Source organism: Choloepus didactylus, chromosome 13 (assembly GCF_015220235.1).
Source record: "Choloepus didactylus isolate mChoDid1 chromosome 13, mChoDid1.pri, whole genome shotgun sequence".
NCBI classification, from domain to species: domain Eukaryota; kingdom Metazoa; phylum Chordata; class Mammalia; order Pilosa; family Megalonychidae; genus Choloepus; species Choloepus didactylus.
Window position 1 is genome coordinate 1,273,602 of NC_051319.1, and position 19,892 is coordinate 1,293,493.

At 34.8% G+C, this 19,892-nt stretch overlaps 1 protein-coding gene across 1 annotated transcript in view; it reads right to left on the reverse strand.

Moving 5' to 3' along the window:
* ADAMTS6 (ADAM metallopeptidase with thrombospondin type 1 motif 6) overlaps nucleotides 1–19,892 on the reverse strand; it is a 429,283-nt gene that overhangs the window by 44,688 nt on the left and 364,703 nt on the right. Inside the window, exons 16-19 of the mRNA XM_037802152.1 lie at nucleotides 17,177–17,300; nucleotides 16,573–16,653; nucleotides 9,224–9,387; nucleotides 8,703–8,841 (exon numbers count right to left, since the gene is read on the reverse strand). Of these exons, the coding sequence (XP_037658080.1) occupies nucleotides 8,703–8,841; nucleotides 9,224–9,387; nucleotides 16,573–16,653; nucleotides 17,177–17,300 (508 nt within the window). The remainder of the gene's footprint in view (nucleotides 1–8,702; nucleotides 8,842–9,223; nucleotides 9,388–16,572; nucleotides 16,654–17,176; nucleotides 17,301–19,892) is intronic.

Genomic DNA, 19,892 nt, shown 5'->3' on the forward strand with positions numbered 1-19,892 from the left:
CTCTCTTTCAGTCAGTTACTAGTACTAGCCTAAAGATTTCATTATATTTTTCTAAAAATCACATTTTAAAAACAATTTAAATAATTGTTATTTTTAAAGGACTTAACTATACTTTTAAGTGTACATTATGCTTGTACTAGATCATTTTTGAAAAAGATAAAATATATAACATGAACATATAATGTTTCCATAGAAATAATGTAGAAATAGCCAACTTCTTAAAAGGCCTAAAATATCTCAATGACAGATTCATTTCAATAAATGAAAAGTATGTCACAATAAAATGGAAAAGTATAGATTATTATTTGAATTTGTTTGTGAATCACAAGGAAGCAATTACTCTCAGAAGCTCTTTTAGACATATAGTGTTCCTTTCCTCCCCTTCCTCCCTCCTTCCCTCTCTCTCTCCCTCTCTCTCTCTCTCTCCCCACCCATCAACCTTAAACTGAACTGACAGAGGCAGAGAAAGGAAACCTATTCAGGAGGACACATTAGAGGGAATACTTAACACAGATACGAAAAAAAAGTTTGCATATTATTCAAGGTTCCTAAATCTTTAACTGGGAGTGCAGAAGACTCTCCGTTTTTAAATGCTGAACTTTATCAGGACCCTGAATATATTCATTTTCTTTCCTCTTACAAAATGTAAATCAACATTTACTGAAAGGAAATGAGATGAATAACTTTTATCCCACTTTAATGACACTTGTTTTGCCCTATCAGAGGCTCCCAAACCTTTTTTTGATCATGGCACCTTTTGTGTCTCAGTAATTTTTTCACAACATCTCCAAGGCTGAACAAACATTTAAGAGTTTCGTTCATTAAGTTGGGTCCAGACAACTTAACATAGGAATTTGTTTGGGGCATTTGACCAATGTCACTTTGTTTTGCTTGAAAAGTTAAAATATTATGCAGTGCTCCTTGAGTTTGCTGCACTGCTCTGGGATACCTCAGTGTACAATTTGAAAAACATGTACTAAATCATGAAAATAAAAAGAAGAAAAACATAATATCTTCTATATTTATATGCTATTTCTCTGCCTAATCTGCCCACCACCACTGCATACAAATTAGGCTTAAATGACATCTGGGAAGTAAGAGAATACTAAATAAATATATAAATAAATAAGCAAGCAAGCATTAATGTAAAGTAATTAAATAGGCTCTATAAATGTAAAAAAAAATAATGCCAACATTTTAAACAATGACAGCCAATCATGAAATGTTTCTGAATAATCATATAGTATATATAAGGAAAATCTGTTCTTTTTGATCTTCAAACAATATCAAAATTGCCTCTAAAAATAAACCTGTTGTCTTCCTCCTCCTCCTCTATCTAGGCATACATAGCTTTAGCTTATCTTTTTCCCCCTGAGCTACCAAGCCATGTTTAGTATAGATGCCTCTGTCAGCAGAAACCTGACTAAACTGGGTTCTTTGATACATAACTTTCGTATTTCTACACAAAAAGAAGGAAAGAAAACCCTAGAAGAAACAACTTAGAGAAAGCAATTAGGAGTGTCAATAGAGTTAATGGCAGAAAAAAGACTATATACTTATGGTGTAAATTTAAAACTGTAATAAATGTAAAACCTCATGTATATTCCTGACCTTTTAAATATATTTTGTTTGCATGACCGCTATAAGCAAATTCAATAAAGATGACACATTTATTACATTTGTAAGCCTGCCAGTTCATTCCTAGATGCCATAAGATTTCTTTTATAACAGAACAGGTGCAGAGTTAAATGTGGCACTACAGCAAAACTCTTAGCTAATTGGAAGATTTTACTTTAAAGCTAAAGAGTTGTAGTAAATAAGAAGAGGGATTGGGGAGGTTGTGGTGATGGAAGGGGAATGGTTTGAACAGTGGGAAATGAAAGCAAATCCAGAAAGGTAGGTGTGCTAGTTTGGATATATGATGTTCCACGAAAAGCCATATTCTTTAATGCAATCTCATGGGGGCAGATGCATTAGTGTCGATTAGGTTGGATTTCTTTGTCAGGGGTCTTGATTTAATCACTGGAGTCCTATAAAAGAGCTCACAAACAGAAGGACCTCAGAGCAGCTGAGAGTGACATTTTTGGGGAGCAGCTGAGAGAGACATTTTGGAGACAGCTGCTGAAAGCAGACTTTTGCTGAAACTTTGGAGATGCTAGCCCAGAGTTTGCTCCAGAGAAGCCGAGAGAGGACAAATGCCTCAAGAGCAACATTTGAGGCACACATAGGAGCTGAGAGAAGAACTGTAACACAACCCAGGATCAGATGCCAGTGATGTGCCTTCCAAGCTGACAGAGGTTTTTCTGGAAGCCATTGACCTTCCTTTGGTGAAAGTATACTCATGTTGATGCTTTAATTTGGACATTTTCATGGCTTCAGACTATAAATTTGTAACCAAATAAACCCCCTTTATAAAAGCCATTCCATTTCTGGTATTTTGCATAATGACAGCATTAGGAAACCAGAATAGTCGGGTAGGAAATTATCATAAATATGGCTTCATTCTGCAAAGATTCATTTACTGAAGAAATTGCAATTTCCTAAAACTATAGAAGGCTTTCTCTGATTAGAACCATAAATCAGAAAGAGAAAAAAAAATCACATTTTATTATTAGTTTCTGTAAATATTGAGTTAAAACAGGGCCATATACCTCTTATGTTCTGACTTGTAGATGTAAGTTAAAGTTGGCTAAACAAGATGGTGGAGTAAGAAGTTCCAAACACATGTTCCCCCACAGAAATGTAAACAACAAAACAAAAACAAAAACAAAAAACTACAAGCAGAAACTGTTAGAACCAACTTTCCCAGAACTCTGGAAAATAGTCAAAGGTCAAGGCAACCAAGCAAACATTGAATCAAAGAAAAAAGCAAACTAAAATGATAGGGAAGGTACATGGCACTTTTACTTGCTCTGAGCTGCTCCCTACTCAGACACACCTATAGGATGGTAGTCCACATTCCCAGTGTGGGTCCCTGGTGTCTGGTTATGGACGGGACAGAGCACACCTAATACATAAATTTAGTGTGTTTGTCTGCCTTTTCCAATATGTGTGTTGGCTCCCCGAAAGACTGACTCAAGGTGCTTTTCTTTTTGCCTAACTTGGAACTCACTTGGTGAAGTGAAATGGTATTGAGAAGTGGCATGGAACTGAGCAAACCACAGACACATGGGGTAAAAGATTGTGGTTGAGATATAGAATATATCATTTGAGGCCTGGAAAGAGAAGCTGGGGAGAGAGGTTTTTGTTGGGGGTGGGTGGGTGGTGAGAGGAGACACAGGACACCCAGGAGCATCTATGCATACTGGGGAATAAAAGCTACTGTGCATGCACAGGGAAAGACACATGCTGAAAAAGATCTGAGAAGACCCTAAACATTCCACTTGAGGTGATCTATAGGCTCAGTATAAGTTGGGCTAAGTGTTAAAGGAGATCCTCAATAGAGAAGCAGTTTATACTACAGTTACAACATTAAAAAAAACTGACAAACAGTAAAACAACAGAAACTAACCCTGAGGAAGCCCAGACATTGGAATTAATAAGACATCGGGCCTACTCTTCTAAATAAGTTCTAAATAAGGAAAACATGGACAAAGAACTAAAGGAAATTAGGAAAACAATACATGGAAAAAGGAGGAATTCAATAAAGGGATAGAAAATTTTAAAAGGACCCAAACAGAAATTCTGGAGCTGAAAAGTAAAATAATTGAAATAAATTAAAGATCGTTGATTTAATATATAATCATTTATTCATTTTAGCTCCCTAAGTACCAAAAAATTTAAATGGGAAGATTTGTGGAAAGTCTGTTTAGCACAATTTAAGTCAGTTTTAAAAGCATTAATTGGACACTTTAAAAATGATTAGCCAGGCAAAGAAGGAAGCCTGTAAGAAAACTGAGCTACTTAAAAAGATTTCTATAGGTACGCCCAAGGCCAATGGTCACACTAAGCAAAATTATTAAATTAATTGGTAGTCGACTACTTCTTTCATTCCCTCCTCTAATTCTCCTCTCTACCTCCCCACAGTAGATACTTATATCTAATCTCATTAACCTTTGCATTCAACTAGCAGCCAGTTAATACCAGATATGTATTAGTAAAGCTCTTAGAGGTATTTGCATCTGAATGTAAATTTCTTGAAAACTAAATAAACTTTCAGTCACTCTCAAAGGCACTATTTCTCAACCTTGAATTTACATTAGAGTTACCTGGGGAGATTTTAAAGATCTGATGCCCAGGCCACATCCCTAAGCAATTAGATCAGAATTTCTGAGGGGTAGGACCCAACCATCAGCATTTTTTAAAGCTCTCCAGGCAATTCTAATATGCGGCAAGAGTTGAGAAACACTGCTCTAGGGAAAGCACATGAAATAATGAAATTTTAAGCTAGTGAAAGAAATATTTTTAAGTAGGGCTATATCATGTTGATCTATCTAGGTCACCAACTGGTGATCAAGTCCTGTTCAAGGTAAAGGACCATTTTGATTATGAGAGAAAATCCTACCTTAAAAAGTGCATGAGGGACTCAATTTCTAGCTCTTGATTTCAGCAAGTTACCAAACTTGAGTTCTATCTAGAAAATAGGAATAATAATAGCAATACCTATCTCATAGGGTTGTTGAGGATGGTCAAATGAAATAGGATACCAGACAATGTTTTGTTACTTTGTCACTTTGTTTTAATAGGTATTCACTTCATGAAATCTAAGCCTGTTGTTTAATGGAGTGTGGTTCCCCGACAAGTAGCATCAGCATCACCTGTAAACCTGTTAGAAATGAAAATTCTTGGCTCCTACCCTATACCTCACTAATGCATGCTAAAATTTAAGAACCATTCATCTAGCCAAACATCATTAAAAAAGAGAGTATGGATGACTAAAACCAAAGGACAAATATACAATATTTGTTATCTGATCCTTTCAAAGTCACAGTGCAAAGGTACATGGTATAAATTACTACTTTAAATTAAAAGTAGTTTAAAACATTTTAAAAACTCCTACACCTTTACATTTTAAAATAATGCAATTTTCAAGGACCAGACCAAGCTTATATATTAGCACATTATAACAATTATTAATGCAATGGTAGTAATATAAACTTAGGAGTCAGATAAATTACAGAGTACACAATACTTTGGATAAGGAATTAAAAAAAAAAATCTAGAAGGAGTGACAGTGGTTCTGCAAATAGTTAAGTTTTAATTTATTGGGCTTGAGTTTCTCTCAGAGGACTAGTCACAACTGTATCTTTAAAATCACATTTATTCTGAAGACAACACCCCATAGTGTCTCAATGTTCCTAATCAGGTTAAGGAAGTGTTTCATCACTGACTCAGAGAAAAGACCATTAGTTGGACTGAATCACCATCAACGCTTCCTGCAGCATTAAATTCGTCATTTTGGGTCTGCTAAGCAACAGAAAAACAGTCTCAAAACTTATCTTAAAAGATCTCATAAGGGAACACCATCATCATTTCTCCCAAACTCAATCAAATTCCAAAGGTTCTCCTGTTAATTAAAACATGTGCTGGATGGTAACAGGTGAAAACAATGAGGAGTTTCTGCGATTGCAGTGGAAAGTTCTTATCTTTGATTTTTTCTTTTTCCATTAACAAAAAAATTGGCAGCTTCAAAAGGCATCCAACCACTCCCTGCGATGATGAGAGTGGAGAATCCCAGTTAAGAAATGACTCTAGTATTCATTCTTCGTTCCTGGGTGAAAACTAAGTGGAAATAGTCACAAAAATGACCTTTTTTTCTGAAAGGTTGCTTAACTGTAGATGAAGTTCCCTTTACCATTACCTACAGATGATTCTAGTTCTCTCTTTGATGAAACTTCCTCAACCTTAATGGGCTTTACTTCCTTGACTTCCCACATTTAAAGAACCTGGGGTTAAAAGTAGAGGTATGTGAGGGAAGAGTGACTCTAACAATTGATATCTGCACTCCACATCCTAGGAAATATTTTTCTCCTATTCAAAGCAAAGAAAACAAATGAGAGGAGCTTGGTTTTACTTATCCATGCTAATAAAAATGATAGTCCCTCTCTGGCAATCTCTTTGTCCTACCTCATAATTCTAAACTTTCACTTCCCATATTGGAAAGAACTAGGACTAATACATAAATGTCAAAATGAATTCCTTTTGGTCATTCACATCATTCTATAAACATTTACTGACTGCCTAGTATGTTCCAGACATTGTTCTAGGTACAAAGTGAGTCTAGAAAGATGCACAGGTCTTCAGTGATGAGGATGTGGATTCTGTGTGTCTAAAATGGTAGCTTTCAGTTTCTCCATCAGCCAAGACCACTGGTCCTCAAACTTAAGAAAGCATCTGGAGAGCTTGTTAAAATATATTGTTGGGGCCCAACCCCAGAGTTTCTATTCAGTAGGTTTGAGATAGGGCTCCAGTATTTGGATATTCTAACAAGTTCCCAGGTGATGTTGATGTTGTTGCTCCAGGAATTCACTTTGAGAACCACTACCAAGACAAAGTACCCTTTCATGCACATCTGCCAACTTTCAAGCATGGTACATCCTTCTACCAAAGAAGGCAATGGGCTGTCTGGGTGCTATCATTATCACTCACAACAAAGCAGAATTTAGGTTCCCCAAATCACATATCTTGGAGCAGGTAGCTCTAGAATCAAAGAAAGAAGTATAAATAAACAGAGAGGAAACTTGCCATTCCAGGGGATTTTCTTTCTCCCTGTTTTTCTTATGTTTTGGTTTCATTTACTTATTTCATCCGTTAATCGTAAGAAATCACTCCTATTTCTCAATACAACTCTTCTTTTTTCCTTTTAAGTTGCACTATCTCCTTTCTGAACAATAAAATCATAGGATTAGAAGGAACATTGAGAATTCACTTAATCCTTCATTGGCCTCAGACAAGACTGCCTAAACCATCCCCAAATATAGCAATTTTTAGTACAAGAACAGGCACTAAGAATTTCCCATTCAACATTCTGTCACATTACTTGATACTAATATGCTTTCCCTCAGCCTTCTCTCCTCCAAGCTAATCAGCCTCAACATTTAGACTTTCCTCATTAGATTCTCTAAACACTAAACTATTTGACTCTTCTTGAATAAGTTTATCCCACCTCACCTCAGGACTGAATTGTATTTCTTGTTCTAATGAAGAACTACTTTAGTATATGGTAAAGGGGTAAAGTTAATTTATAGATTGAATAAAGGATTTAATATGGAACAAAGAAGGATATATGCATAAATGCCACTAAAAGGCAATATAATGGCATTCACTTGAACAATTAATTGCAAAATATCCTTTATTTTATTAAAAGAAACGGTAATGTCTTATAGTTTTTTTAAAGTTTATATTTATATAATCACCAGCCATTTCACACACAAATGGATGGGAATTAGAGCTCATTTTAAATATGCTCCAAGTTATACATAACTATATTTCATGACAGTTCACACAGAGAAAACATAATAATAATATTTATTATCTTCATTTGGTTTGGTTTACTCTTTTGTATAGTGTTTACTGTTAAAGGTGGAGTAGTGGTTAATGAATTACTTAATTATGTCTGAGGCCCAAAGTACTGAATCTATTAAATTATAATCCTTCTCCTGAAAATAATTTCTCTGTTTCAAGTCTTGAGAATAATAGATGTTCAGAAATTCAATGAGAACAGTACAAGACAAGATGAAATTCATGAGAAATCATGTTTCTAAGCAGTTTAGAGAACGGAAGAAAGAGATAATGCATTGAATATGGGGCAAAATAGGATGGTTCACTTTATTTTAACTTTGTCCATTCTAAATATCACTATTCAAAATTTAATGATTGCTTTTGGAATGGTGAGATGCTCTAGCCCAGCCTATGGCTGAGGGATAGGATTTTTCCTTGCCTATTGGGATTAAGGTGTATGGTGGAGGAGATGCATTTAGTCTCCAGAGAGAAGGAAGATGCTGCTTGCACAGCACTTCTACTCACCAGTCCATGCAGCAGCAAGGGTGTTGGCTTTGAAGGAAGCCAACTGTCCTGCTCTCCCAGCCAGAGGTAAAGAATTGCAATGGTGGCCACTAGAGGGAGGAGGATTAGGAATAGAGTAAATTGTGGGGAAAAGGCACCCATGAAAAACGCACATGGGACAACCAACACCTCACCAACCACCGCCTAGCAGCTACCTATCTGAAGGACTATAATGGGTCAGCATACACCATTAACCCAGAGACCCAGACACAAGTAATTATTGTAGTATCCCAGTATACAGTATATAGTCACTTAACTTTGATGGCTGGAGAAGGGAATTTGAATAGGGATTGGGAAACACACAAGCACACCGACACACATACATACATTCTCAACCCCCATTACAAGATGGTTCAACTGTGCAGTCTTATTTCCTGATTTAAAACTCTTGATGCTCTATACCAAGAATGCGTTCATGAAAAGCAAATAGCCCACCTTCAAGATAGTCTTGGGAGAAGCACCAGCAGAGACACTCATTGTGCCAAGATGCATTTAACCAACAAATCTGTACAAATTACATGAGGTTGAAAACAAATGGAATATAATATAAAGCAAAGTTTCTTTTGCTAAATTACAGCTTGAAGCAAACCTGAAAGAAATGTTTTCAATTAGCTTCTTTAGCAAACACAAAACATAGCTTAGAATACATTTTGCTTTCCATCCTGCCCTTTGGGTGGGCTTCTTAGTGGGTGTCTTACCTCCAGCACAAGTAGCTGAACATTCTGACCAAGGCTGATGATTCCATGTAAAGCCAACTTCATTGTCTCCACTGCCAGTTCGAGTGATGGGAACGTTGAATTTATACCTAATTCCCAAATTCTGTTCCTGAAGCAGAACCTGCCATTGAAAATAACTGGTGAAGACAATTAAAATACAATGAGCCTTTATTCAGATGTTTATTATTTCTTCTGAAGAAGAAAACATCATAAAGCAAGTCTTACAGGGAATTTTAGGTGACTTTTAAAACACATGCACTTATATTGAATTTTCTCTTTCCATTTTTCATGGATAGGTTTTTGGGGCCATTTCTCTCATCTATCTTATTTGGATATAAAAATAATATTCCAATAGGCACTGAAAAGATCAAACCCTTGGGCAAACCATTTTACCTTTATTTACCTTAATTTTGTCACATGAAAAACAGATAACAAAGCCTGATCCTTCCTATCTCACAGAGAGATTACAAACAGTAGAAATGGAATGGCAAAGACACATTTACCATGACAATGAGATTTTCTGAGGTGGGACCTAAAGCTTCTAAGGACTCTGGTTCATCAGTTGGTCTCTTGTAGTGAAAAGCTGTTCCAGCAACATCAAACTTCCTAGGCCAGTCAATAGTCCAGGCTCCATTAATGTAGTAATCATCCCCTTCAGATTTTAAAGCTAAAAAAAAAGAAAAAAAAATCACAACCCACCTAAAAATGTGAAACTTCACTTACCACAATATCATTGATTAACAACTGCACTGAAGTATATGATGAAAACCCATTTCCATTTAGAGATGGAATTCTTGATCATTCTCTTAAGTACAAATTAAAATAATTTTCCATATGAACAAGATATTACTTAAGTATTTATAATGTCATTGAAAGAAAAGAATAGATGGTTATCTGGAGGAATAAATGTGTGGAACTAGTAAGGAGAATTATGAATAAAAGAAATATTTAGTGATGATGGTGGGGAAAAGACTTTAGTTTGCATTTACTAAAAGAGCAATTAAGTGAATATGGGAAGGTGAGAACCTGTGATACTAGCACACAGACTGACCAACAGAACAATGGAACCAAGAGTTTTAAGAAATATAGGGGAATTTAGAATATGACAAAAGAAGCATCTCAAATTAATGAAACAAGGATATAGTTCTCCGAAAAATGACTAGAATTTTAGCAAAAATAAAAAATGCTGAATTTATGTCTCATTCTTTCTATAAGAACAAATGCCACAATTCCACAACTAGGTTTATACCTGAAAGAATTGAAAACAGGTACTCAAATACTTATATACACATGTTCATAGCAACACTTACTACAATAGCCAAACAGTGGAAACAACCCAAGTGTCCAACAACAAATGAATGGATAAACAAAATGGAGTATATACATATAATGGAATATTATTCAGTTATAAAAAGGAATGAAGTACCAATACATGCTACAATGTAGATGAACCTCAAAAACATTACAGTAAGTGAAAAAAGCCAGACACAAAAGGGCCCCAGGTGTTACGATTACATTTAAATGAAATATTCAGATTAGGTAAATACATAGAGATAGAAAGCAGATTAGTGGTTGCCAAAGGCTAGGAAAAAAAGGGGTGATGAGGTGTAACTGCTTGACAAGTATGGAGTTTCCTTTTGGGTGATGTAAATGTTTTAGAACTAGATAAAGACGGTATTTGTACAACCTTATGAAAATACGAAATACCACTGAATTGCTCATGTCAAAATGGTTAATTTCATGTTATGTGAATATCACCTGAATAAAAAAAATAAATACCAGATGGATAGATCTATGTAAAAATAGTTTAATCATAGAATGCCAGGAGAAAAGATGGAAGAACTTTAAAAAAAATAATATTGGGTATGAAAAGCTTTTTTAAGCACAAGAAGCCTAGAAACTGGAAAGGAAAAGACGACTTTATATGCACGTATAACTTTTAAAAACTTCTACAAGAAGAAAATTGTATAAAAAAGTTAAAAAGCATATATGACAGAAACGGTAATTAAGCACTACTATACAAAAGTTCCAATAAATAAATGAGACAGTGATAAATATGTTCATTAGATTTTTTAGTTAAAGTTTTTGCTAGCTTGCTTCAAAAACTCTAATCCATTAGGCCAGGTGAGCAAACAGTCCAAAAGGACTAAAAGGGTCATGGTGCAGAGAGTCTCTGACTAATATTACAGACCATTTTCCTTCCCCACCTCCTCCATCTGCTAGGCATATATATTTGCACTTTCTTGACTTTAATTGTCCAAAAATAACTCTAATTAATCTTTTGAGATAGAAACATGTCAACCAAATTTAAGGCTTTTATAGTCTTGAATGTTACCTCTATTTAAAAAATTTTATTTTCAATTGTCACTTGCAGTGGTTTTCTTTCTGATTTAACAAAATCAAAATCACTTAGGCTTTATAAGGACAACTGGGCTAAAAATCAAGTGCCTATATAATAAGTAATAGTAAAAACAAAATTAAAAATAACCCCCAACTCTGAATTCTCCTTCAATTTGAGCTCTTATTTTCCATTTGATCAACTACTAAATGAAGGGATCCTAACTCCCCTTGTGATGTAAACAGTGTTAGAAATACTTAATCAATGATACCATTATATAATTGAGGAAAACACCAAGAATTTAGAAGGAATGAATAAGAATTGCCCAAGGGAGGAATTGTCCCTTATGGACAAAGGGATAAAGCTGATGCTAGAAATCTTATTTCGGTTTTGGGTCCTGCTGATTCAGACGATAATACAAAATTATGGTGTAAAAATAAAGGAGTCTTCTTAAATAAAGGAAGGAAAAGCCTGATGATACAAGTGTTCTGTCTGGAGGATGCATTCTGTATGTACTGTTATCTTAAAAAGCTTTAAGGGATTCATAGACTCATGTAACCATTGTAGATTTCATTTTCAGAATTTTCATCACCCCCAAAAGAAACCCTGTACCTATTAGCAGTTACTCCCCATCCCCCTCAAACCCTCAGCCCTAGGCCACCACTCATCTACATTCTGTATTATAGATTTGCCTCTTCTGGACATTTCATATAAATGGAATCATATTAAAAAAAAAAAAAAGCTTTAAGAGAGAGGGGGTGATATTTTGAAGGGAATGAGAACTTATTCAGGTCTCACTAGGGGTCTCTGGGGAATCTAAAGCTGTATCAATTTACATTTCCCAAAGGATCAAACATCAAATAGACAGAACTTTCACATCTTTCCATGTTGGAATAACTGGAACTGGACTTGCCCTCCAACTGTAAACAACTAGAAAACTCTCAAAATACAGAATCGGCTGTTCTTAGACACTGAACAGGACTGTGGTAAGATTGTGCAGGAGTGTGATATATATGAAACAAGGGAAACAAGGTAAGTCCTCTGATCTGCCTGGATTTCTGCCTATATACTTTCTGGCAGTGCAAAAAAAGGGGGAACCTAGGCAAAGAATGGTAATTTCCCTGCATTAAGAAGACGGATATCAGAAATTTGGAAGCTGAGATATCAGGAATTTACAGGACCAGAGAACTGGGGTGGAGGGAAGGAATCTGTTGCTGAATACTAATCTATGTATGTACAGGATGAAATTCCATGAAGCCAGTAAAAAAACTACAGGGTGGCTATAAGCAGAGTAATTTGCAGCACTAGTGAACCATTATGCTTCAACTCCTGGAGCATTCAGCACAGACCCAAGAACATTGCAATAGGGCTAAGCAACTCTAGAATGAAAGGTACTCTGGACTCACCCAAACAAACCTTATAAACAAGACTCAAAAGGATTAAGCTGATTCACAAGTTACTGGACACTCATTAAAAGAAGAAACAAAATCCAGACACTCAACAAAGAAATACTAACAATGTACAACATCCAATAAAAATTACTAGAAATGAGAAGAAGCAGGAAAAGCTAATGAAAACCAGGAGAAAAGCAAAAAGAATAAGAAAAAAAGCAGATTCAGAAATGATAGAGACATTTAGCAGAAATGAACTTTCAAACAGGATTTTAAAGGAAAACAAAAATATAATGAGAAGAAATGGGAAGATACACACCACACATGCACCCACACCCACACATGTGCACACACATGCACAAACACATTATGGAGTTTCTGGAGATGAAAATTTTAAAATCTGAAAAATCACTGGATATGATCAAGGGCATGATAGACACTTCACAAGATATCAGTTAACTTTAGAAACTATCCAAATTAACTACAGAAAAAAAAAAAAAAAAAGAAGAAGAAAGACTAGAGCCGAAGTGGGAAAATATCAAGCAGTTTAACATACATTTAACGAGAGTCCCAGAAAAATTGGATGGGGGTAGAAAATTATATTTAGGGAATTAATGGCTGAAAATTTTCCAAACTTTAGCCACAGATACAAGAAGCTCAAACTCCAGGCAAGATAAACACACACACACAAAATCACACCAAAACACATCATAATCAAATTCCTGAAATCAAGTCATAAAGAGAAAATCTTGTAAGTAGCCAGAGCAAAAAGAGACATTAAGTACAAGAGAACAAAACAAAGAATGACCAAAGTCTTTTCTTAAAATTAATAATGCAAATTGAAGAGATGATATATTTTTATTGCAAGAAGAAAAAAGACAACCTAAGATTCTCTATCAAGTAAAAATATCCTTTAAATATGAAGAAGAAACAAAGAGAATGTTTTTACATAAACAGATGCTGCAAGAATTAATGGACCTATACTAACAAGAAATGTTAAAGGAAATTCTTCAAGCAGAAGAAAAATCATACCAGTTGGACACTCAGATCTGTATAAAGAAAAGAAGCCTACTGGATACTATAAGTATGTGGGTAATTATAATAATTTTTAAAAATTTTTAAAAGAGAATTGACTCTTTAAAGCAAAAATAGTAACAATGTATTGTGGAGTTTATAACTACGAAAAGTGAAATGTATTAAAAATTGCACAGAGGATGGAAGGGGACAATGAAATTAAACTTTTTAAGGCTCTTATATTATACATGAAATGGTATAATATTATTTGAAGGTGAACTGGGATAAATTATAGATACATTTTGTAAACCCTAAAGCAAGCACTAATAAAATGGAACAAAGGAGTATAGCTAATAAGGCCATAGTGGAGATCAAATGGAACATTATAAAACACTTGATTAATCCAAAAGAAAAAGAATAGGTGAATAAAAGGAAAAATACCACATATGGGGCAAATAAAAAATAGCAAGATGGTGGTCTTAAACCCAATGATATAAATAATTATATTAAATGTAAATGAGCTAGACCAGGGGTACGCAAACACAGCCTATGGGACAAATATGGTACACCAACTGTTTTTGTAAATAAGGTTTTATTGAAACAAGCCACACGTATTCATTTGTGTATTATCTTTGTCAGCTTTCACACTACAATGGCAGAATTTGGTTGCAACAGAGACTGTACATCCTGCAAAGCTGAAAATATTCACTTTCCAAGTCTCCCCCAATTTAAAGAATGCAATTTAACAATGCAAAGATTGTTAGACACAATAAGAAATCAAGACCCAACTACATGCAGTCTATAGAAACGTTTTAAATACAGAGACACCTACTGTAAAAAATGGATGGATGGGAAAAGATTTACATGCATATACTAATCAGAAGAAAGCTAGAGTGGCTGGATAAGTATTAGACAAAGTAGACTTCAGGACAAAGAATATTACCAGGGATAAAGATGCGTACATAATAATGATAAAATGGTCACTAGATCAAGAAGATGTGACAATCCTAAATGTCTTTATATCTAATAAGAAAATTTCAAAATAAATGAAACAAAAACACACAAACTACATGGAGAAATAAACAACTTCACAATTGTAGTTGATTTCAACACAATTCATTCAGTTATTGCTTAAACAAGAGGGCAGAAAATAAGTAAGGATATAGTAAACTTGAACAAAACTATCAACCAGATTAATCTAATTGACATTTATAGAATACTAAACTCAGTAACCTCAGAATTTACATTCTTTTCAAATACACACATAATATTCACTAAACTAGACCATATACTGGGACATAAAACAAAAGAAATTTAAAAGAACTGAAATCATATTTTTCTAATCAAAATAGAATAAAATGAGAAAATAATAACAGAAAGATATCTTGGAAAATCTCCAAATATTTGTAAATTAAATAATACTTTCTAACCCATGGTTCACAAAGTTAATAAGAACATATTTTAAACTGAGTTATAATGAAAATACAACATATAATAATACGTGAGATACAGTCAAAGCAGTGCTTACACAGAAATTTATAGTGCCTAATGCTTATTTTAGAGTAGAAGAAAGATTTAAAAATCAATGACCTACAAGTTTCTACTTGAGATGCCAGAAAAAGAAAAGCAAATTAAACATAAAAGAGTAGAATAAAAGGAAATAATAGAGAAAAATGGGGAATCAATGTAAAGAAAATGAACAAATAAAAGAGATAATCAATAAAACAAAAGCTTGTTCTTTGAAAAGATAATAAAATTAATAAAACTCTCCACTGGAATGATCAAGAAAAACAAAGACACAAATTATCAATATGAAGAATGTATAAACTGTTGCTACAGATCCTGTTGACATTGAAAGGATAGCAAGGGAATATTACAAACCAGTTTTGGCCAATAAATTCTACAACTTTACAACTATTAATGAAATTGAATTTTTCATTAAAGACTTTTCACAAAGAAGACTCCAGGCCCAAATGGCTTCATAGGTGAATTCTATCAAACATTGGGAAAAAATACCAATTTTCCTCAAACTACTTCAGAAAATAGAGAAAGGAACACTTCCCAAGTCATGAGTCCAGTATTATCCTGATAGCAAAACCAACAGACATTACAAGAAAAGAAAACCATAGACCAATATCCCTCATGAACACAGATGCAAATATTCTTATAAAAATATTAGCAAATCAATTCTAGGAATAAATGAGAAAGATGCTACATCATGACAAGTGGGTTTTATCCCAAGAATGTTATGTTACTTTAACATCTGAAAACCAATCAATGTACTTCCCATATTACTGGGGTAAAGGAGAAAAAATACGTGGTCAAGTCAATATATTCAGAAAGCTTCAACATTCATTCATGAATAAAACTCTCAGAAAACTAGAAATTGAAGAGAACTTCCTCAGCCTGATAAAGGGCATCTACATAAATCCTCCAACTAACTAACCACATTTAATGGTACAAGATCAGGAATAAGGAAAGGATGTCCAATCTCATCGCTTCTAGTCAATATCATACTAAAGATCCTGACCACTATCATAAGGCAAGAAAAAGCAATAAAAGGCATAAAACTAGCAAGACAGGAGTTAAAACTCTCTTTGTTGAGAAATGACATGATCATCTATGTAGAAAATCCAAAGGAATCTATAAAACAGTTATTAGAACTAATAAGTAAGTGTAACCAGGTCACAGGATATAAGGTCAATATAATAAGCAATGAATTGTAGTATTACATAATAACAACAAACAGTTGAAAAATGAAATTAAAATATCAATGCCATTTACAATAGCATCAAAAAGCATGAAATAATATGCTCATGACCTATACTCTGAAAAATAAGGCTGTTGAGAAAATTTAAAGACCTAAATAAATGTGCACTGGTAATGGATACATTTTATTCCATGTAACTTATACCTCAATAATATTGATTAAAAAAATAAAATTATCAACCCAATGATTTTAGCATTTTATATCTGGACCCATAAAGCTTGGAACTTCCTTCATTTTAGCATAAATACATGCTACCTCAAAGCAGTATGTATTTTCCTTCATGATACTGTGCTGCTTTTCCTCATAAACTTTAAAAATCTAGCAAAATATGCTACTCACCAATATAGTTTTTTGACATGGCAACTTCTCTGACTTCAATATGAACAGAACCTCTTGGTATCTGTACCACTTCCATGTAGCCTGGAACACAGAAGATAACCAGTAATAATTAGGATCTGCAGCCCAAGTGAAAAAGTGACTGTTTAATAAACATTAGGTAACAATAGTTTCTTTATTCTTACATTCTTTCTTAGACTTTGTATTTTATAAATTACAAAATAATGGCAAATTCCCCTTTGAAAGCATGAGTGCATCTAGATTATTTTTCTTTTTATCTAAAATTATTTCAAGACATCTTTAAAGCCTCAACATGTGTAACACGACCCATCTTTTTTTCCCAACACATGGCCCTCACTTCATTGAACTGTTGGAATGCACATCTCAAACAACTGTGGCTAAATGAAGTTAGTAGACAGAAATTAATACATTTTTAAAATATCTTACATGAAGCCACATTTAATACTTAAAGGACTGAAAGCAATTTGGGAAAAACATAAGCTTGTCTGCCTAAATGAAGAAATTTAAAAATATGGGAGGAAATCAAAGGTTTTGGCTATTCCAAGTATACCAGAGGTGTGAAGAAGAGTTCTCTCTACAAACTCACCTCCTCTGGGCAACGAATCATTGAAGAACCCTTCAATGGCATCACATGTGCTTCCATCCCCTCCACAGACTCGACATCTATCTTCCCTAGCATCAGATCCCAAAATATTATCACAACCTACATGCTGAAAACAGAGAAGAATATTCAGTGTGTCAAAAAGAGGAATTCTTGGAACCATAACTAAATCAAATACATATTATTTATTTATTTATTATTTTTCCAGTAAAGGAAATCAGAACAAGAAATTTTTCCTCTTTTCACTTTCCAATGAATTCTAGATAACATTTCTCAAAACATAAGTTTTTAAAAATTATAATTGCTCAAGGATTTATGCCTATGTTTTTGACCTAGACTTCTCAAATAGATACCACACTCCAACTCTTAAAATATTGTCACTTATGATACCATGAACAACTGATTGTACACTGTGGATAAATGTATGCTATGTGAATATAACTCTATAAAATTGTAGGAAAATATATATATATAGGAGTAAAAGTGTTGGAGAAAACATGGTGAGAGGGATGATGCCTCACCAATATGGACTAACTACAATGTGTAAACTCAGAATTGAATCTTAGAACATAGCCTAACGTGGACATAATAACTGTAATAGTCCCTAGACTGTAAGCTCTTACACCAGTTAACTCCATCCCTGAATTGTAATGCCTATCTCTAAACTTTGAGATGCTGATCCTCTAGCGTATAACCTGATTGGTTTCTGGAACAATGCATTATCTCTGAGACACCTGAAACTCAGAGCTAGAGTTCGGCAGATAAGAATGTCAGTATTAGTGCATACAGCCACTGTCAAAAAAACAACAACAACAACAAAAAAACTGAAAAAGAGCCCAGACTTCAATCAGTGATATGAATGAAGCAGGTCTGGTTAAGACCAGGGCAAGTCAGGCCAAAGAGTAAAAGTTGAAACTGATTGTGTTTTAAAACTTCAACTTCCATATGAGACCAAGGGAAGAGATATCTATTTGGTACAGGATCTAAATTTTCTAAACGGTACAACTCTATAGTCGATTTGTTCAAACACCACAATTTCATGGAACTTTGAATAGGAAGTGAGATACGGTAGGTTAGTATAGGCTGGAGTGAAATAGTGACACATCCCAGAGTAATTTGGGCAGATAATAAAAAATATATTTACAGCCTCCCCCTCCCCAGCCCCAAGGATCTGGGGGAAGGTGTGGATGTGTTGGACATCCTCACCTGGACTGGTGTTGATGTTGTCACAAACATTGGGACTGGCGGTTTGATGTGCTGAGCCCTTGAGCATGGGACTTGCCCTTATGAAGCTCATTACCGCAAAGGAGAGTCTAAACTTGCATGTAATGGTGCCTAAGAGTCTCCCCCTGAGAACCTCTTTGTTGCTCAGTTGTGGCCCTCTCTCTCTCTAACTGAGCCATCTCGACAGGTGAACTCACTGCCCTCCCCTCTACGTGGGACCCGACTCCCAGGGGTGTAAATCTCCCTGGCAATGCAGAATATGACTCCAGGGGATGAATGTGGACCCAGCATCATGGGACTGAGAGTATCTTCTTGACCAAAAGGGGGATGCAAAATGAGACGAAATAGTTTCAGTGGCTGAGAGATTTCAAATGGAGTCGAGAGGTCACTCTGGTGGACATTCTTATGCACTATGTAGATAACACCTTTTAGGTTTTAATGTATTGGAATAGCTAGAAGTAAATACCTGAAACTACCAAACTCCAACCCAGCAGTCCGGACTCCTGAAGACAATCATACCATAATGTAGATTACAAGGGGTGACAGTGTGATTGTGAAGACCTTGTGGATCACACCCCCTTTATCTAGTGTATGGATGAGTAGAAAAATGAGGATAAAAACTAAAGGACAAATGGGGTGGGATGGGGGGATGATTTGGGTGTTCTTTTTTTCACTTTTATTTTTTATTCTTGTTCTGGCTCTTTCTGATGTAAGGAAAATGTTCAGAGATAGATTGTGGTGATGAACGCATAACTATGTTATCATACTGTGGACAGTGGATTGTATACCATGGATGATTGTATGGTCTGTGAATGTATTTCAATAAAACTGAATTAAAAAAAAATATTGTCACTTGTTAGCAACAGGCTCTTATTTATACCCTTAATCAAGAAATGGAAGAACCAAGAAAAATTGGCAAACACCTCAGATGTGTAGGTCCTACACTGGGTTATGAGAGCAAGAGTCATGACTGAGCATTATGGCTTGCCCTTCCTAAACCACTAGTTCTTTTTGGATATCCAATTGTTAGTGTCAAGAATTAGTTGTGGAATTCACACTTGGGCAAATCTTTTAAAATGAATACCTGTTTCCAATGGCTGAATAAAATTGCCATAAACAAGAAAGGAGATGTAAGCATACAACTTAAGAAGCTGAAACTTCACCTTTCAATTTTTCCTTTAATCAGAGAAACATAAAGTTTAAAACATGCATTTGGTATACATATTGGCAGTTGAATTTGCACAATTGACTTTTAGCCATTGAAACTAAGTATGTCATCTCCAAATTAAAGCAGTATCTAAGTCTTTTTTATCTTAATAAACTTGAATACAGTCACAGAAACAAAATAAACACACACACATACACACACAGGATCCATCATTTGGAGGCAAGTAGCTAGAAGAATAGACACTTGCAAGAAACTAAGAGACTAAGTAAAGTAGACAGTGTATTTTTCTGCTCTCAGGTTCTGAGACCT